The 19,923-nt window shown below is 40.4% G+C and overlaps 1 protein-coding gene across 1 annotated transcript in view; it reads right to left on the bottom strand.

The window, feature by feature from the left end:
• The window catches only part of LOC121442927 (catenin alpha-1), a 135,329-nt gene that overhangs the window by 28,024 nt on the left and 87,382 nt on the right, over nucleotides 1–19,923 (bottom strand). The window contains exons 8-9 of the mRNA XM_041644557.1: nucleotides 13,323–13,403; nucleotides 12,121–12,273 (exon numbers count right to left, since the gene is read on the bottom strand). Of these exons, the coding sequence (XP_041500491.1) occupies nucleotides 12,121–12,273; nucleotides 13,323–13,403 (234 nt within the window). The remainder of the gene's footprint in view (nucleotides 1–12,120; nucleotides 12,274–13,322; nucleotides 13,404–19,923) is intronic.

The following is a 19,923-nucleotide window of genomic DNA, read 5'->3' as shown; positions in this document are numbered from 1 at the left end:
TGCCACCGTGGATCCTGCAGCATTTTTAATTTTTCCATTATAGTGAATGTCAGAGAAAACAAGTGCGATAGCAAAAACATTTGATTTTAAATGAACACACGCACAGGAAAAATTTTTACTATTATAGCTATTGTTTGCAGTATTACAGTTATGACTGCCAGCTATTAAGCACCAGAATCCTATTATACTTAATAATAAGGAAAAAGAGAAGTAGCAAGCAATTTCAAAATAAAAATTGGGAAGTGATCTCTGATATTCCCAAACCCTTTTAAAAAAAAAATCACACCAAGTATAACATTTTAGATCCTAGAAGCTTATAATTCCACCCTCTGTTGTCAACTTGACCTGACCAAAGACGCAGTTCTCTAACAGATCACAATCTAGAGACTGTCATTTGTTTAAACTTATCGTAAATTATCAGAACACATTAAAAAAATAAACTTAAGACTTAAAGCTCAAAATGTATTTTACGCCAGGAGTAGTGGCCAATTCCAGTAATTGCTGTGCATTAGAGGATTACAGGATTGAGACCAATCTGGTTATCAGAAGACCTTATCTCAATCCAAACAAACAAACAAAAAACTCGGGGGGGGGGGGGGGGGGGGGGCAGCCACACAGAACTGCAAACAGCCCCGCCCCCTGACCTCTCTAGTGGTTCTCAGAGGTCAGTAACAGGGATTCCCTCACAGCACCAATAATTCTATTTCAATTTACACCATCTCAATTTTTTAAATCTTATAACTCACATGTTTTCAAAATTTAGACATAAAGGACTATATTCTTGATTACAAGTGAGATACAAAATAGTAAGGAGCAAGGCCATTTTAATGGCTGAATTCTTTAAGTCGTGTGTTTCCTGATACAAATCCTAAAACAAAGGCTATGGACAGTTTATCCTTTGTCTTAGAACATTATTCTAAAATGTTGATGGTGTACTATGAGAGCATTAATGCTCTAAAATGTTGATGGTGCACTATGCATTAATGCTCAAGAGGACAGTGTTTTAGAGGGCCTGGGAAGGGAAGTCTTTTCTGGCTGAATAAGCTTCAATGCCCCTCCAGGATTACTCACTTCCCAGGTGACAAGTTTGCACATCAACATCTCCACCAGAGCTCTCTTAGAAGCAAGCCTGACCTGGCTACTGTGAAAGGGAGTAAGGAAAGGGAAATCCTTCATACCTCTTACTGAGGAAAATCTGCACATTTAGATTTGGAACAGCAGTTGATATAACTTTAAAAAATTAATCTGTCGGGGAGACAGCTCAACTCAGTAGTTAAGAATAGCACTGGCTGTTTGAGTCCCAGCACCTACAAGGCTCACAATGGTGTAACTCTAGTTGCAGAGGATCTGACACCCTCTTCTGGCCTCCACTGGCACCAAGCATGCACATGGTACACAGACATACATGCAGACAAAATACCCATTCCCGTTAAATAATAAAATCAGTGTCAAGTCTTTAGCTTGACAGGCATAGTAGAGCCCCCCAGGAGCAGGGGGCTAAGGCAGGAAGATAAGGAAATCCAGGCCAGTCTAGGCTACACAATAAAGAACCTGTCTCAGATCCCTGGACCTAAAGACGCAGATTTAAATCCCACCTAGGCAGGAAGATAAGTCCAAAACTAGCTTGGGCAACTTAGTAAGACCCTATTTTTCAAACCTTTTAAAAAATATTTTTATTTTTTAAATTTTAAGTGCACTGGCATTTTGTGTGCATATGTTTGTGTGAGGGTGTCAGCTCTTGGAGTTACAGACAGTTGTGAGCTGACATGTGGGTGCTGGGAATTGAACCCCTGGTCCTCTGGAAGAGCAGTCAGTGCTAGCTATTTATTTATTTATTTATTTATTTATTTATTACCATTATTAAAAATACCAATCCAAATTCCTACTTCCTCCCCTCCTCCCACTTCTTCCACAAACCTCCCACCCCACCCTCTCCAACCTAAGAGAGGGCAAGGCCCCTGCCCTGTGGAAAGTCCAAGGGCCTCCCTAATACAAGGTATCCATCCAAAGAGAATAGGATCCCAAAAAGTCAGTACATGCAGTAGAGAAAAATCCCAGTGCCAATGTCCATGGCCCCTCAGTTTGCCCCAACTGCCAACCACATAAGAGGGACTAGTTTGATCCCATGCTCATTCACTCCCAGTCCAGTTGGAGTTGGTGAGCTCCCCTTAGCGCAGGCACACTGTCTCAGTGGGTGAACCCCTCATGGTCTTGACTTCCTTGCTCATGCTCTCCCTCCTTCCACTCTTCAACTGGATTTTGGGAGCTCAGTCCAGTACTACTCCGATGTGGGTCTCTACCTCTGTTTCCATCTATTGTTGAATGAAGATTCTATGGTGATATTTAAGATAATCATCAGTCTGACTACAGGGCAAGGCCAGTTCAGGCACCCTCTTTATTGCTTAGGGTCTTAGCTGGGGTCATCCTTGTGGATTTCTGGGAATTTTTCTAGAGCGAGGAGGTTTCTTGCTAACCCCATAATGGCTCCCTCGATCAAGTTATCTTTCCTTGCTCTCATATCTGTCCTTCCTCCATCTCGACTATCCCATTCCCTCAAGTTCTTCTCAACCCTCCCCTTCTCCCCTTCCTTCTACCCGCCACCCGCCATGCTCCCAATTCTGCCAGGTAATCTTGTCTGTTTCCAGTTTCCGGGTGGGTCTATATATGTTTTTTTCTGGGTTCACCTCATTACTTAGTCTCTCTAGGATCATGAACTATAAACTCAATGTCCTTTGTTTACAGCTAGTATCCACTAGCTGAGCCATCTCTCCAGCCCCATTTTACAAACCTTTAAGAAGTAAAAGCAAAGGGTATGTTTTTTTTGGGGGGGGGGGGGGGTCACTCTGTGGTAGAGTGTTTACCTAGTAAGTGTGAGGTCCTGGGTTCAATCCCCAGTATAGTAGTGGTATGTATCAGGGGGATCTTAAGAGAATCTGAAATCTGAATAAAAAAACACAAACAAGAAGCATGTGAGCATTTAGCCCCGACAGGAAGACTGAGGCAGGCTCTACTAATAAAACAGCGAGTATGTGGCATCAAAACAAAAGAGGAAAATACAGAATGTAATCAAAAAAGTTAATAATAGAGAATAGAGCAGATGAACAGGGTTAAGAATTAAGAGAGAATGAATGGGGATTAAGAAAAAGAAAGGGAAAACTAATGGCACAAACAAATCCACCTATCAGTAATGGTAATCAGTGCTCTCAATTCTTTCATTTCATTTCAAGGCACACACTGGATAGCTCCTCACATCATATGACCTTGCCATTAAAGAATAACAACTGTCCTATATTTGTTAGTAAGATGTTGAAGATCAATCATTAGATGCCTCATATACAAATCTCACAAAAGGATTCTTTCTGAAATAAGTCTTAGGAAAGACTTACGTCCCGGGGGGGGGGGGGGGGGGGGGGAGGGAGGGAGGGAATCAACATGAATTTCTCAGCCTACATGATTGTTTAACACCCCAACCCCAGTAGTTCAGTAAGAAATCCAAACTCTTGCAAGACAATTATACTGCCTGCTACTCTTTACTTGGTCCTAGCTTTCCACATATAACTTCATCGTATATAGTTTTGTTCAAAATAAGTCATGCTAATCTACTTTTAGGGAGATTAAGAGCATAAAAAAGCATCACTAGTAACAAACACAAACCAGTATTTATAACAGTGAATTTACTTAAATGACAAATTATTTTTAAAGTTCCCTACTTCTAATCTACCAGCAAACCTAGAGAAGGTGCCGCATTAAACATGGGATATTACTAGTCCCATCTCCCCATGAGGGCCCACAGAGCTGTTAGCCTGTTCTTCATGGACTGGAGGTCAGAGAGTTTGAGCTTATTTTTGCTCTCTCAAAGTTGTTGACAACAGGTGTGGCTACAAACAAGAGATGCTGACCTAGGATGTAGTTAATTAGTATTTTGAGTGCAGTGGTGGGTCTGTTCCATCTGGACCAAATGTCGGAGTATTCAAGTCTATTCCTTATTTCATCTTAATGAAGTCTGCTGCCTCCCCACTCCCCCTTTGGAGTGAAGTATATAAGCGTGTGGAAGAATAAACACAGTGAATTCAGTATTCACTGAATGTCCTTCCCAATGCTGTTCTGTGTTTGTCTCTTATTACTCTTTTCCTTTTGATTAATAATTCTAATTCTCACACTCCTACCCTGGAACGTATGAGTTTTGTCCAAGCTGGCTTTCGGCATCTCTCAATGAGAAAGATGGGAGTCCCTACATTCTTTGGGACTTACTATACATTTCTGGTTGGCCTGGAACTTACTATGTAGACTGACCTAGCCTGAAACAGACATCTGCCTACCTCTACCTCTAAGTACTGGGATTGAAGGTCTGACCAACCATGCCTCACAGGCCTATTATCTGTACTGAAACATAGCCAAGGTTGGGCAGAGTGTCCCTCAGCTACTCCTACCACTGTCCAAGAGAAAAGAAAAATACTGAAGCACCTTAAGAATAGAGTTTCTGTCCAGGACAGGCTCCAAAGCCACAAAGAAACCCTGTCTTGGGGGGAAAAAAAAAATAGAGTTTCTGAGCCGGGCAGTGGTGACGCATGCTTTTAATCCCAGCACTCAGGAGGCAAAGGCAGGCAGATCTTTCTGAGTTCGAGGCCAGCCTGGTCTACAAGAGTTAGTTCCAGGACAGGCTCCAAAGCTTCAGAGAAACCCTGTCTCAAAAAAAAAAAAAAAAAACAGAATAGAGTTTCTGGGGTAGTCAAGATGACTGTGTGGGTGGAGGTGTCTACAGCCTGCCAAGATTACTTGAGTTTGATCTAACGTCCCCAACTGGTAAAAGAAAGGCATCACTCTCCTACACAAAGTAAACAGACAGGAGAAGGAAGGAAGAGGGAGGAAGGGGGGGTTGCTTTGTTAACTTGACAAGGTGATAAGTTTGGAGAAAGGAAAGACTGCCCAGGAACAAGTAAGACATCCCAATTTCACCAGAACTTACAGCTCCTGGAAAATACAAGGCTAAGCACAAACCACTAAGAATTCCTCTAGAATCCAGGGTCAGAATTCTCTTCGGACACCTCACTTCTTTCATGCAATTCCAACAATTAGAGAAGATGAAAACTTCAATTGTTATTTGCTAGAGTTTCATATAGAAGCACTGAGAAAATTCACAACTATTCATGTAAGATCAATGTTTAAAACAAATGATTCACAGAGCTTTCAAGGACACTTTGCTCCATATTAACACATATGAATTCACAACAAAAATCAAATATATAATGCAGAGCATTCATTTTTCATTGGGTCAAAAATACACATTTCCAGCTAATACAGCTATACCCTATGACATTCTAACAATGAGAAAACTGGGAGAGAGGGAACCCAATAGTAAAAGAGCTCTATTTACTTTGTAATTCTTAATTCACAACGCAGCAAATGAGATGCAACCTGAGCGGAGCAATTCACCATCATAAGTATAGTTTAATGCACTAGCTGAAGCTGAAGAGACAGGAATACTAAAATACATCTTTCTTGTTTTACTCTCATAAATTATAAATTTGAAAAGAGACTAAGAAAAGTAAAAACTACTGATTGCTCCTTAGCTCTTAGGATGCGCACAGCTGAAGAGGAAACAAAGGTGGACTAGGAAGGAAGTCATCAAAAAGGGCACACAGATGCTGCATTCACGACAAAAAGGTTAATATTTCTGACAGCAAATAAATTCCCACCTTAGTGTACTTTTAATCAAAGACTAACATAAAGACACCATTAACAGTGCTGGAGAAATGGCTTGTATGTAGAGATGATCTTATATGTTGAAAATAATATCCAGATAGGTAAGTGCTACATCTACATTTTGTTTGTTTGCTTGTTTTGTTGTTTCAGACAGGGTTTGTGTAACCCTCGCTGTCCTGGAACTCACTGTGCAGACCAGGCTGGACTTGAACTCACAGAGATCCTTCTGCCTCTCTGTATCCCAAATGCTGGGATTAAAGGTGTGAACCACTGTGAACCACCACGATGCCTAGCTGAGGAAGTCCACAAATGTTTGCTAACATATCTTTTTTACTCTCATATATATATATTGGATTTTCGCGACAGGGTTTCTCCGTAGCTTTTGGTTCCTGTCCTGGAACTAGCTCTTGTAGACCAGGCTGGCCTCGAACTCACAGAGATCCGCCTGCCTCTGCCTCCCGAGTGCTGGGATTAAAGGCGTGCGCCACCACCGCCCGGCCTCTCATATATATTTTTTTTTTTTTTTTTTTTTTTTTTTTTTTTTTTTTGAGACAGGGTTTCTCTGTGGTTTTGGAGCCTGTCCTGGAACTAGCTCTTGTAGACCAGGCTGGTCTCGAACTCACAGAGATCCGCCTGCCTCTGCCTCCCGAGTGCTGGGATTACAGGCGTGCGCCACCACCGCCCGGCTTCTCATATATTTTTTTACTCTTCCAATATATATATAAAAATATCTGCTTAGGTGTTTGAAAGCTTAATTCTAGCTAAACAGATTAAACGAAATACTGTTCGACTCTGTCTTTTTCAACTTTTTTTTTAATCTCCAGATTTTTCTCAATTTCACATCCCCCAAAATCTGATTCAGACTAGAGAGATGGATCAGTGCTAACTGCATGATCATAAGGATCAGGCTTAGGGTCAACTGATAAACCAGGCATCCTGAAACATATGTAACCAAGGGACCCAAGACCTCTGTGTACGCACAAACCCAAACATACGCACACATACACGCGCGCACACAATGTGCATGGTACCTGTATAAAGATGACTTTAGAACAATTCATAATACAAAGCTCTGTTTGTCTACCATCTACACACAACTGAATCAGAGTCTAGATGCTAGCTGAATACAGAAAGAGAGCGCCTGCAAAACACCTATTAACAAGGAGACTGAGAAAGTTCGCTTGTCTAATAGCTATTAGGAACCTAGTATGTACTAGGCATCATTCTACTTTAAAACAACATTATATTAGAATGGGCAGGGCTAGATAAATAAGAAAATTAAGTAAATCCACTAATTTCAGATAATAAGGAAGGCTATAAAGTACATAAGCTGAGGTGAGGGGATCTAGCGAAATCTTTCTGTGGAGGTGACTTTTGGGTAGAGAGTATACTCAGGCCTGGAGGAGACCTGTAGTCCTGTAGGACTAAAGGCAGCTGGAAATGAGACAGGACACTTCATGAGTTATGGCTACTACAGTTTCAGACTGTATCACATCTGTCTCTAGAAGCCATGGCAAAGGTAGATGAGAAAAGTCCTGAAGCAAAGGATATGATCTGATTTAAGGATCATACGGGACTGGCTTTCTTTTTGGAAAACAAGCTAGACAGGAATCAAAGTGCAAGCTAAATACCCGTTAGGAGCTGCTGCAGAAATCCAACACGTGATTGTTACATTATAGACATGATCACAGAAATTAAACAATACTTGCAAATCTGTTTCTCAAACTGACTTTTAATGACATGAAAAGCTGGACAGGACAGTAGGGAAATCTGCTCTAGGAAGAATACAGAGTGCATATATTCACAGAGAAACTGCTAGGACAGACTTTATAATTATCTCATGCTCAATACTGAAAGGGACATGAGGGGAACAGTGTAGACCTGTCCTATCTAGATGTCTTAGCAAGATAAAAATGAAAGGATTCTTGACTGGCCAAAAGTCCAATTATACATGAGACCTGTTCGATCAGGAGATTTCCAATGGTTAAGTTGAAAGGTTCTGTCTTATGCTTTATCTCAGACAACATATTAAAAAACATCAGATTAGATGAAAGGAGAAACTATATATATAAACAAAGTAGTAGAGGCCGGGCGGTGGTGGCGCACGCCTTTAATCCCAGCACTCGGGAGGCAGAGGCAGGCGGATCTCTGTGAGTTCGAGACCAGCCTGGTCTACAAGAGCTAGTTCCAGGACAGGCTCCAAAACCACAGAGAAACCCTGTCTCAAAAAAAAAAAAAAAACAAAGTAGTAGAGATAGAAGAAATGACACACATTTGGAAAGTTGATAATATAAAGAACAATGGCAGCAGCAATTCTGACAAAAGCTTAGACCAGATCTAAGTTTACACTGACAGTATCAAAACTACACACAGAGCCAAATACCCACTTGCACTCACACTGATAGGTGGACCTGATGTCACTAAGAAGCAGGTCCCTCTGTAGGGAAAACCTAGGAGCTCTAGCTGACTATAGGCTAAATGGGAATCTCAGCCCATAGCCATCACCCAAAGGCCAAAAATCATCCAGTGATATAATGGTGAGCCAGTCTCCAGAACGGTGAAAGCCTTGGCTGTTGCCTTACCATGTTTACTGTCCCTGGAGCAGGTGTTCACTGAGAGCTGCACTTGAATGGAGGATACTCAGGGAAAAGCTGTGATAAAGAGAGCTCCCAAAAAGTCTGGAAACCATCTAGCACTGGACAGCAGAGACTTGTGAAATTTTCAGTAGTGATTTAAAAAAATAAAAAGGTAAAATACATTTTATCTAAAGCTGTTACCATTTGAATATATAATAAATGAAACAAACCAATGTCATTGTTTTCAAACTACGTATTAAAGCATGTATTTTATACTGAAAATAACCTCAACTCACAGGTGTGAACAGCAGGAACATGGACGGGGTAGAGTGGATGACAGCTTCCCTTTTGTAACAGGCAGAGAGGAAACTCCACAAGTAGCATATACTGTCTTTGACGACAGTGAGTTTTCTCTGACTGAAAGGCTGAAGGAGTCCTAGAAGGTCTACATGATTTTTAGGGGGAGGGGGTGAGGGGGAAAAGCACGGATAACACAGAGTCTCACTATGTACCCCCAAAATAGCCTGGAACTCACTACACAGAACAGGCTGACCTTGAATTCCTAGACTCTGCCTCTAACGTGCTCAGCATACAGCATACATGATGCTTTAAAAAGCTACACAGAAAGGGATTTATACGGCTGAATAAAAACCTATGATTTTATAAGAAGTAAACACCAAATAATCCACTTGATCCCTGAAGAGAAGAGTAAATCTGACTGTTAAAGGCAGAAACTCCAAAGAAAAGCAAAGCTCAAAGCCAATCGTACCAGGTAAGAGAAGTAGTGAGAGAATAGGTGAGTGAGGATCGTAAAATGAACCTACGGGGAAACAAACTCAGCAGCCTTAACCTCTTCCTGTATGTACACGGAGTAGACTAGGCAGACTGTGTACTCAGGATACCTACTAAAAAGCATGTATGTGACACACTTTCACAGTACACTCAAGTACACAGTACTGTGCATTATGTAATTGGTCTGGTTTTATTTTTGATTCATCAGAAAATACAAACATTCTTCAACTTTAAAAGTAGTACCTAAGTTACCCACACCAGAACTGATAGTTTATGCTAATAAGGTGACGTGGGATAGGGAACCAACCATCTGATTAAATAATTGGAACTTTTGAGGCCAGCTTGGGCTGGAGAAAAGTGAGAGTCAGACTGAGATCCAACAACCAGGCATACATAATGAAACTTGAACAAAATTTCTGGCTATAGAAACTCACAGGAGCTATTAGGTTGGTATATCTACCACTGTTATAGGAGGGTGGAATGCCCCAATTCCATCCATTTGGAGAACAAAAATTTTTCCCAAGCTCCAACCTATGTGTCTCTTAATTTGGCTGGTCCTGACTAGTAAAAGTTTTATCTTTCAAATAAAATGTTATATGTACATGTTGTTCTAGTCAATTGTCAAGCCAGAATAAGCTATGAAAATGCCTAGGATTTGAGGCAAGCTGGTCAGAGTGCTAACTAATATCTTGGAGCCTGATCTCACTGGGGCCTAGGACCCTTCCCTGTAGGTTTACACTAATTCATGGCAGTTAGTGTCAGAACTCTTTTGCATTTTTTCAGAAAGATCACTCTTTCAAAACACACCTGCAAATATCCTTAGTGGTTACCCGACCTTCTCCTTTCTAATTATATGAATATATAACCAATCATGTATATATTTTACACACTGTTCTTAATTCTGTTGAACCAACAAGGGGAAGCAGGCCTTTACATCAAAGTTGGCCTGTAGACATTTAGTTAAGCTGGAAGGCAACTAATGAAAAGAAATCAAATCAAGGGATTAATAAAACACACTGAAGCATTTTACCTTTGCTAAAAAACAAGTCTCTGATTAGCTCAAGGTATGTCATTATAATACAAAGGTTGTAGGGGGAGAAGAAGTCTTGTCATAGAAAAAAAGGTTCTGCCTTGAGTTAGGAATTTAAGGCTTCTAACTCTTTAAAAATTAATTTCCTTTTCATGGACATAGTAATTATATCTTACTGTCTCAATTATCATAAATATAATAATAACTGTTTTCAGAATGGCACTACATAGCCTGGGGTTATGCCTCAAGTAATGAAAATCCTGTGTCATTTAAACAGACAGGTAAGATGTAAGAGAAGGTAATGGGGGAAGGGCATGCAGTGGGAAAGAGGTGAGAGAAGGGTTAGAACTGAGCTGTGCTGAGGAACATCACATCTCTGAAGACTATGTTCAGAATGAAATGAAATGTTTAAGTCTGGAAAAAAGTTCCCAAAGACTCTCAAGTCCAGTCTGTGATGGATTCACATTCTCTCCCTGCAACCATGTTTTGTTTTTTCAACAAAGGGTTGTACTGACAGGTGTTCTGAAACTTACTCTGTAAACCAGGCTGGCCTCGAGCTCAAAGATCTGCCTTCTCTGACCCCGAGTGCTGGGATTAAAGGCCTGCACCACTATGCCCAGCCCAGTTATTGTTTCCCAATTCTTCAAGCCTCATTTTCCATGCAAAAAGAATTATGGAAAGTACACAGTGCTGTATACCATATGTGTTCTTCAAATATCAATTATGCTTTGCTGGTGGGAGAGCCTGAGGATGATGGAACTGGAAGAATAAAGGGCCTTCCATTCGGGTACAGATAAGAGCTGCCCTCTCTTCAGACACTAATACTCCAGGCCTTGATGCATACCACTCAAAGGAACTTTGTAATAAGTAGGCTACCTACCAGTTTCCAGAACACAATTTCTGTCCACTTGGAAATTACGTCTCATACTGTCACATGACTGCTGTGAGCCAGATTGTGTGTAATGGAGATACAAATGAAACTCTCCAATTTTAGCTCCAAATGTCAGAACCATTAACTTGAATAACAGGCTGACCTATGCATTCTGTACATAATTTTCTTCAAAAACACTTAAGTCAATAGTCAAAGAAAATGAGGTGTAAAATTAGTAAGGTGTTTAATGTGATTATTGATTAATGACAGGGTTTCTCTGTGTGGCCCTAGCTAACCTGGAATTTGCTGTGTATACCAGGCAGGCCACAAACCCAAGAAATCCGCCTGTCTCTGCCTCCCAAGTGCTGGGATTAAAGGCATGCGCCACCACGGCCCAGCTCTTTGGAGTATTTTTGTAGTGTTAACTTGGTTTGTGCCACTATAAATCACATTTTACATTCTGCTTTTAAATAATGATCACTTACCAGTGGGTCTATGGAATATTTATCAATTATTAGTTTCTGTACTAATGCTATGCTTTGTGTGCGTCTCATTTCTACACTATACTAATAATTAACTAATATAAATTTATTTAACAAATGAAGAAACTTGTCTTGAAATTAAGTAGTAATTCACCTTTTCTAATTATTTTACAAACCAACCATTTCCACACACATTTCTAGTGTAGCTGATTTGGGGCTTGTTTACTCTTAAAACGGGACAGAGTCACATCCGCCTTGAGTGTAAGGTGAAACACCTAGCATATCTATCATTCTTTTGGTCCTCAGAACATAGTATCATTAGTAACCTCTTTTTATAGCCAGGACATAGAAAGTGAGAACTAGTTAACCTGCTGGGGTGGAAGCCCAGGTGATGCTTCTCAGAGAGCACCAGGTCACAGCTGCTGCCTCTGTCTGACGATCACGGTCTCACTTTAGCTGCATTACCAGTAAGTGCTAGCGTTAAAAGCTATCCATGGAATCAGTGTAAACTGACAAACATAATAGAGACCCAGTGATAAATGAAAAACTGTTTATAAACGTTGTGTATTAGGTGAGCCCCTGAAAACTTATAGTTAATTCAATCATGTGATTAAAACTGGTAACTCACTAAGTTACCTATGTTACTCAGACCGCTAACACACTTACCTCAATCAATTTGTTGGCGTGTTCACGGAAAACTTGAGCATACTCCCTAACTTCTTTCTCATTTCCATTCTTTGCAGCTTCAATCAGGACTAAAAGAGGGACGTTGGTCTCCAGGAAAGAATCTGACACGTGGTCCATGACAGCTTTGCGAAGCTAGTAATAAATTGTATAAATTTGATTTTATTTCTACTAAGAAGTTAAACTGTGATATAATACATCTACGAAAGACAGCCTGCAAAAAGGACCTCAGAGCCCACAGCTCACACCACACACAGCACTTCAGCAGCAGAACTTCAGTTTTCCAGACAGTATCTCTTTCTTTCCTTGGAACTTACAAAACAAAATGGGATTATAGCAATGCTCTGGATTGAACTAGTACATAGCTTTGGAATATATGTAATTAGTCTAATTAGTTAAAATTAAATTAAAAAAAAAGGAAAAAGAGCACTGCCTAGTTTATCTATACTATAGGGTTATAGACTATAAATTTTAAATATTATCTTTCTAATTATTGCTGACACTTGGTTCACCAAAGGCATATCAATTTTTAGTTTTGTTTTATATCTGATATGGACAATAAAATGTCTCTACTAATTCCTGAGAACTGTTCAAATTCTCACCATAACTTGTCTTAATACATTATACTACATATTTATAAAGTCAACTCTAACTTCTTCTAAAACTTTAACACAAAATTTAATTTCAAAATATTAATGAGATTATATATCATTAAAGGAACAGATTTTTAAATTTACTAACATGGAAAATTTAGTATCTCCAACATTACTGTACTTGAGCTAAAAAGACATTTCCACCAGTGGGAACAAACTGACAGTAGAGAAACAGAATGGGTGGGCACGTGAGAAACTGGAATCTAGCGTATGGAAGTCAACACAACAAAATCTTCTGAGGTTATTTTCCCAGGTCCCAAGCCATCTGTAATTGGTTTTCCTGCCCATGCATCCTTTTCGCACTGGACCTGGCTTATTCAGTAAACCCCAGAGGGAACAGCACAGTCAACATCCCTCTGAGATTTTTTTTAGACATTAAAAAAAAAAAAAGCTTATTAGCAATATAACAGAAAAGTCACTTTTCAGAAGACTTACCCTCTCCCTTAATTAAAAATATATTAGAATTTTAATCAAAACTAAAGCTGAGAACTTCTGAAATAAAATTAACACTTAGGAAAAAAAAAAGCTTACCTGCCTACGCAAGTCCCTTGTCTTCTTGGTCATTTTATCTATTGCAGAGTTGAGTGCATCACTTCTTTCTTTACGTCCAGCCTAAATAAACAGATGCTCACGTGAGTGTACATCAAGAAACCTTAATGAAAGCCTATAAATATTTAGTGTCGAAGCAACACTGAAATAAAAAAGAAAGTAAAAAGTCAGGCAATGGTGGCGCACACCTTTAATCCCAGCACTCGGGAGGCAGAGGCAGGAGAATCTCTGTGAGTTCGAGACCAGCCTGGTCTACAGAGCTAGTTCCAGGACAGGCTCCAAAGCCACAGAGAAACCCTGTCTCGAAAAACCAGAGAGAAAGAGAGAGAGGGAGAGGGAGAGAGAGACAGAGAGACAGAGAGACAGACAGAGACAGAGACAGAGACAGAATGGGCTTTAAATTTTTTTAATTGTTTTATTTGTTAAATGTAGGGTGTTTTGTCTGATGCATATATGTACATACATATATACATATACACATGTGTGTATGCATATACATACATGCACATATATATCTGGGCACCATGGCGGCCCACAGAAGCCAGAAGAGGGCATCAGATCTTCTAGAACTGGAGTTATACAGATGGCTTTCAATCGTCATATGGGAGCTGGAAACTAACCAGGATCCTCTGCAAGAGCAGCAAGTGCTCTTAACAGCTTAGCCATCTCTTCAGCCTGCAACACTGTGGTTTTTGAGACAGGTTCTCTGACTGAATCTGGAACTCATCACTGACTTAGCTAGGCTGGTTAGATTTAGTTCTGCAAACTTCAGCAATTTTTCTGTCTCTATCTCCTCAGTTTTAAGATAATAAAGCATACCACCACAGCTGGCTTTTTATATGAACTCTGGGAATCAAACTGAGGTTGAGGGCCTTGCGCATACACAGCAAGCAATTTACTTGGGCCATTTCCCAATCTCCAAAACATAAGATGAGGGTTTGGAGAGATGGCTCAATAGTTAAAAGAGCAGTTGCTGTTCCTCTAAAAGACCCAGGTTCAAATCCCAGCACCTACATGGTGGCTCACAACTGTCTGTAATTCTAGTTTCTCACATATTCATGAGGTACACATAAATATGCAGGCAAAACACCCATGACTTTGAGGAAGTTACACAGACACAGGAACATCCGCTTTAAGACACAATGCCACCACACACCATGAATCCTTTCATTCTGCCTTTACTAAACTACCCTAAAAATCAATTTCTCTCCCTCTTTCCTTCCCTCCCGCCCTCCCCCCCACTGTAGGAACAAAATGCCTCAGTGAAGAAAGGTCTGTCAGGCCAGGCACAGTTCTGATCTCAGCACTTGGGAGATAAGAAGGCAGAATAAGTTTCAGGACAGCCAGAACTACACAACGAAACCCTATCGCAAAAATTGAAACAAAACAAAACAAAAAGGGTCAGTTAGCTCAGATGCAGTTACTGACCATTCTAGAATGTGCTGGACAGAGCGCTTAGATCAACATGTTTGTTGGCCTTTAGTCCATTGGTTTCAGTACAAAGAGCAAGTTTAGGGTTCCGGTCATCCTCTAAAATGTAACACACATGCACCTACACCACTTACAACCTGAACACATAAGCTTGATAAAATAGCTTATCGAAGTTAAGAAAGATAAGGAGTTAAGAAGAGTACCTGCTGCTCTTGCAAAGAACTCAGGTTCAGCTCCTAGAATCCACATAGTGGATCATAACCATTTGTGTACTTTCAGAGGATCAGACACTCTCTAACTAACCTCAGTGGGCACTGGGTACATGTAGTGATATGAGCGGTGGGGCTGCATTCCCAGCACCCCGGCCGCCTGGCTGGCTAGCTTAAGCTTATGCCCCGAAATAATTACACGGACACTGTATTCTTTTAAACACTGCTTGGCCCTTTAGCTCTAGCCCTTACAGGCTAATTCTGATATACTGATCAACCCATCTCTAATAATCTGTGAGCACCAGTCTTACCGGGAAGATTCTAGCCTACGTCCATCCTGGGTCGGAGCTTCATCGTGTGCATCTGCCCAGAAGCCGGGAGCATGGCGTCTCTGCTCCAGAGAGCAGAGCTGTGGGTCTCTGTCTGAGGCGTCTTACCTCACTTCCCCTCCTCCCAGCATTCTGTTCTGTTTACTCCACCCACCTATGTTCTAAGCTATGAGCCCAAGCAGTTTGTTTATTACTTAACCAATGAGATCAACAGATTGATATATGACACTCCCACATCAGGTACACACACACATATACACAGAAAGTGCTTATACACATAAAACTAAAAACTCAAAAAAATGCTTACTGCTTTATAAAATTGAATTTGTTATTTTAAAATTAAAGTTGCTGTGAATTGCTATCTATAAAATAAAGTAATTCAAACATAAATACAAGCAAAAGCAACCAGGAGGCACAAATGACTATCCCTTATTCAAAATGCCAGGCACCAGAAGTATTTCAGAACTTAAAGTTTTCAGATTAAGGATGTTGAACTTGTGTACCTTTAATCAGAACAAAGAAACTAAAGGAAGCAATCTTGAGCTCTCAGCTAACTGGGAAACTGTGTCCCACTGCATGGAGACATTGGGTATTTGCTTCATTTTGATGTGGGTATCTGTTTAGCTGTGGCAAAGGGTTACCTCAGAAAACAGTAAGGACTATTTCATGATAAAGCTTCCCTTCAGGAAGCAAATACCAGCTGAGGTGAAGAGAGGCAAAGGTTTCTAGCTGGGTCAGTCTCTAACAGTACAATTCTGGAATTAGGAATTCTCATCCCATCAAACGGAGAAGTTGCTAGACCTTCCTCCTATGGGACAAACTACTATTTATGTAGACAAACCCCCATGCCTAATCCATACACTTAAAATAGGCAGGACTAACCACAATTCTTTCCACAGAGGACTTAGAATCTAAAATCATTCAGAGCAGGCTGGGCATGGTGGTACATGCCTTTAATCTTAGTACTCAGCAGGCAGGCAGTTTTCTGTGAATTCCAGGCCAGTCTGGTCTACATAGTGTGTTTCAGGACATTTAAAGGTATATAATGAGACCCAGCCTCACAAGAATTAATAACAGCAACAACAATAATAATTCAGAGCAATACCTAATTCGACAATATGCAGTATCATGGAGTGTTATGACAGGTATTCCTAATGACAAAACACCACGTCATAGTATAAAGGGAAACTGTATAAAGGAAAAAGTTACATACTTCTCTACTCCACCCCCTAATCCCAGGTTTTCGAGACAGGGTGTCTCTGTGTAGCCCTAGTTTTCCTGGAACTAGCTCTCAAACTCACCTCCCAAGTGCTGGGATTAAAGGTGTACATCACCACCACCCAGTATGAAAGGGATAAAAAATATAACAGCCACAAAGGCAAAAGCAAAGGTTTTGACATTGTTGGTGGCACCTCAAGGCAAAGTTTGGCCTCTAAATTTCAAAACAAATCTATAAAAATTTACCCAACCTAACCACAAACATCCCTCTGTTGGCAGGGGAAACGTTCCAAGGTAAAGAATCTATAATGGTCTTAAGTCTTTTCTGCCAGAAGTTTTCACCTTCGTATTATACATACAACCCCTGGAGGAGTCCGCCATTTCTATTACTTTGCCAACTAAGATCACCTAGCCATGCTCCATACTATCAGCTATCTGTATCTGTTCTGCTTCTCCAAATTTGTCATGTTCTCTCTCACTTACCATATTCAGATTTCTATCTTTCCTTGGGATAAGAGCCATCTCCTTCTGGAAACTTCCACTGGTCAACCTCAACTCTAAGTTCCAAGTTCCCTATCCCTTCATAGTGCTCCCACAGCCTATAGGACTTCCTCTCTCAGTCTTTACAGCAACGGAAACCCTAACATAGGCACAATAATACAGGTATGTGTGTGTAAAGCTCATTGTCTACCATGAAAGAATAAAAATTTCACCTACATGTCTGTATGTCACTCCAAGTTGGAAAGTAACTCTCTAATCCCAAACTCTCACATAGAAGAATGCAAGCAAGTAACTATAACCACCACTTGCTGAATTTCCTTAAAACTATTTTATAGGGAGTGCTGGGTTAATTTCTGCCTCCTCTGCCCTGATGCTAACACCTAAAGAAGTCAGCAGTGGTATGTACATAAACACCATCTTCCAGAAGTGACACTGCCACTGCAAAGTCAAAAGCATCTGTATGTGGAATAAAGTTTTAAATGTCAAGAAGAAAGACTAGTTCAGAAAGGACTATGGAGATGGAGAGATGGCTTTGTAGTTCACTAGTTCTTTGCAGAGGACCTAAATTTGGTTCCAAGAACCTACATGGCAGTGGATAACCACCTATAACTCCAGTTTCAGGGGATTTGATACCCTCTTCTGACCTTTCAGGAACAAAGCATGCTTGGATTCATCCTCATCCCCCCCCCTCTCCTTCCCTCCCTCCCTCCCTCCCTCCCTTCCTCCCTCTCTCTCTCTCTCTCTCTCTCTCTCTCACACACACACACACACACACACAGAGGCAGAACACTGTTTTAAAATTTAAAGATTGAGACTCAGGGAGGAAATATGAATGAATCTATCAATGAAACCTGTGTGTACATATACATGTGTGTGTATGTATGTATATGTGTGTATGTTTTTTGCTTGTTTATTTTTTGAGACAGTGTTTCTCTCAGTGTAGCCCTGGCTGGCCTCAAACTCACAGAAATCCACCTACTTCTGCTTCCTGAGAGCTGGGATTAAAGGCACGTGCTGCCACCACCTGCCACATACACCAATTTTAAGGTAAATACTCTGTCTTTTGGCTACAGCCTTAGCCTTCAAAACCCAAAAAGTAGATGAGTAAGAAAAAAAAAGCATGACTTTCTACTGCACATCTGAGCAACCACCCTCTCTCAAAAGTTGACAGAACAGCAGAAACAATATAATTTGAAAAGTTTCAGTTCACTAGGTACATCAATAGGCAGTGGTATAATTTGAATAGTTTCACTTACTAATACATTAACAGGGGTCAAACAGACTAAAAATCAGAAAGGAACTAAATGCTCTAAGAGTTTAAGAGGAAGGGAACGCATTCCCTTCAGTTTTTACATACAACTCATTCCTAAGCATGGCTGACCTAGTCCAACTAACTCACATGTTTTTCCAACCCAAACAACTAAGGCAGTTAGTAAGAATTAAACAGCTTCTGCATTAGAAAGGTTATTTTTCATCAGAATGTGGCTGACTTCAGGAAGATACTAACAACATCATAAGGCTTCCTTTCAACTAATAATGGTGCCTTGCAACTTTTAGGGCCAAGCTCCTGGTGAACAGTATTTCTGAAACCTAGGCTCTCAGACTCAGTAGGATCTGATTAAAATGTATCTACAGAAAAATCAACAAGTAATAACACTTCAATCTCATTTACACAAAGACCAAGATTATTAAACACTAGAGTAGAGGAAGGATCAACACCAGTGAAGAGTCAACATCACAGTGGTATACATAATTGTGATGCAAAGCTCATTCCTGAGAATGTGAGTAACTTCAGCTTGGCCAGTAGAACTGCAGCGCATCCCATCTGACAGTGTCTACACAACTGTTCCTTTACCAGTGTCAGATGTGCCATGAAAACTTTACTGTCCCCTCAAAGTACTGCTGCCACCTTCTCTCTCATGCTGTCTAGGCCTTCACTACCTTCCCAAAGTCTTACACTTCTAAACCCACATTGGGGTCACTTGTAGAAAAGCTTAAAATTATATATTTGCATTACTAGAGTTTCCATAAAACCTTTACACATGACCCCAAGGAAGAGAAAGAGGATTCTAGTCATTACCACAGTAGCCCTACTCCAGTAGGAAAATTCTCCTCTTTACATAATGACTTCTTAGAATTCACCAGTGGAATACAATCCTCAGAAGACCACAGGCCAGTCGTGTGCTTATTTCATGGACAGCATCAATACTTTTGAGATTTCTACTCTCAGGTTTGAAACAGGACTCACTAAGGGTAAGTAGTAATGGTATGGGGAAAACTAAGTTCATATAGCCACATCAGCATGACAAGATAAGTAAATGGCAATCCTTTAGTCTGGCCTGCAACATGTCCCTGATTCATGCTAGACACATCTTATGCATTTATATAACACGAACCATAAACATTCATGTCTGAAAAGTTATCTAACAGAAAAAGCTAGAGTTATCAAGCAAAAAACAACCAACAAAATCCTATTCCAATATAAACGCCCTTTCATATTCATAAGGGGAATTCAACAAGAGCTGCTATGAGATTCAAAATTTTGGTGTTACAACACCCCAATCTCAGTAGCAACTGTGGCTTTCAGTTAAGGAACAGGTGAGATGTTGAAGCAGAAATTCTGCAGACTGTGTCAGAATCCAGGCCCAGTACAAAACTTGTTCGAAATTGCTAACATCTGGGTCACCTGTATAAAAAATGATGGTGTCAATCTGCTCCTCTCTTCTGGTAGGACATTCAAAGATCAACTCAGCACTGTTTTCCGATCAGTGTGGTAATAAAGTACTGTTATATAATACGCAGAAAAGAATTATTCCCTTGAAATTCTGAATGGAGGAAAAAAGCCAAAACGATTTCTTTTGGAAGCCACCCTCTTTTTTCTGGCTTTATAATGTT

Source organism: Microtus oregoni, unplaced genomic scaffold (assembly GCF_018167655.1).
Source record: "Microtus oregoni isolate MIOR12 unplaced genomic scaffold, Mior012 000098F_ref0000018, whole genome shotgun sequence".
Lineage (NCBI taxonomy): Eukaryota > Metazoa > Chordata > Mammalia > Rodentia > Cricetidae > Microtus > Microtus oregoni.
The sequence above is the reverse complement of the archived record's forward strand: the minus strand, read 5'-3'. Positions and strand labels throughout refer to the sequence as shown.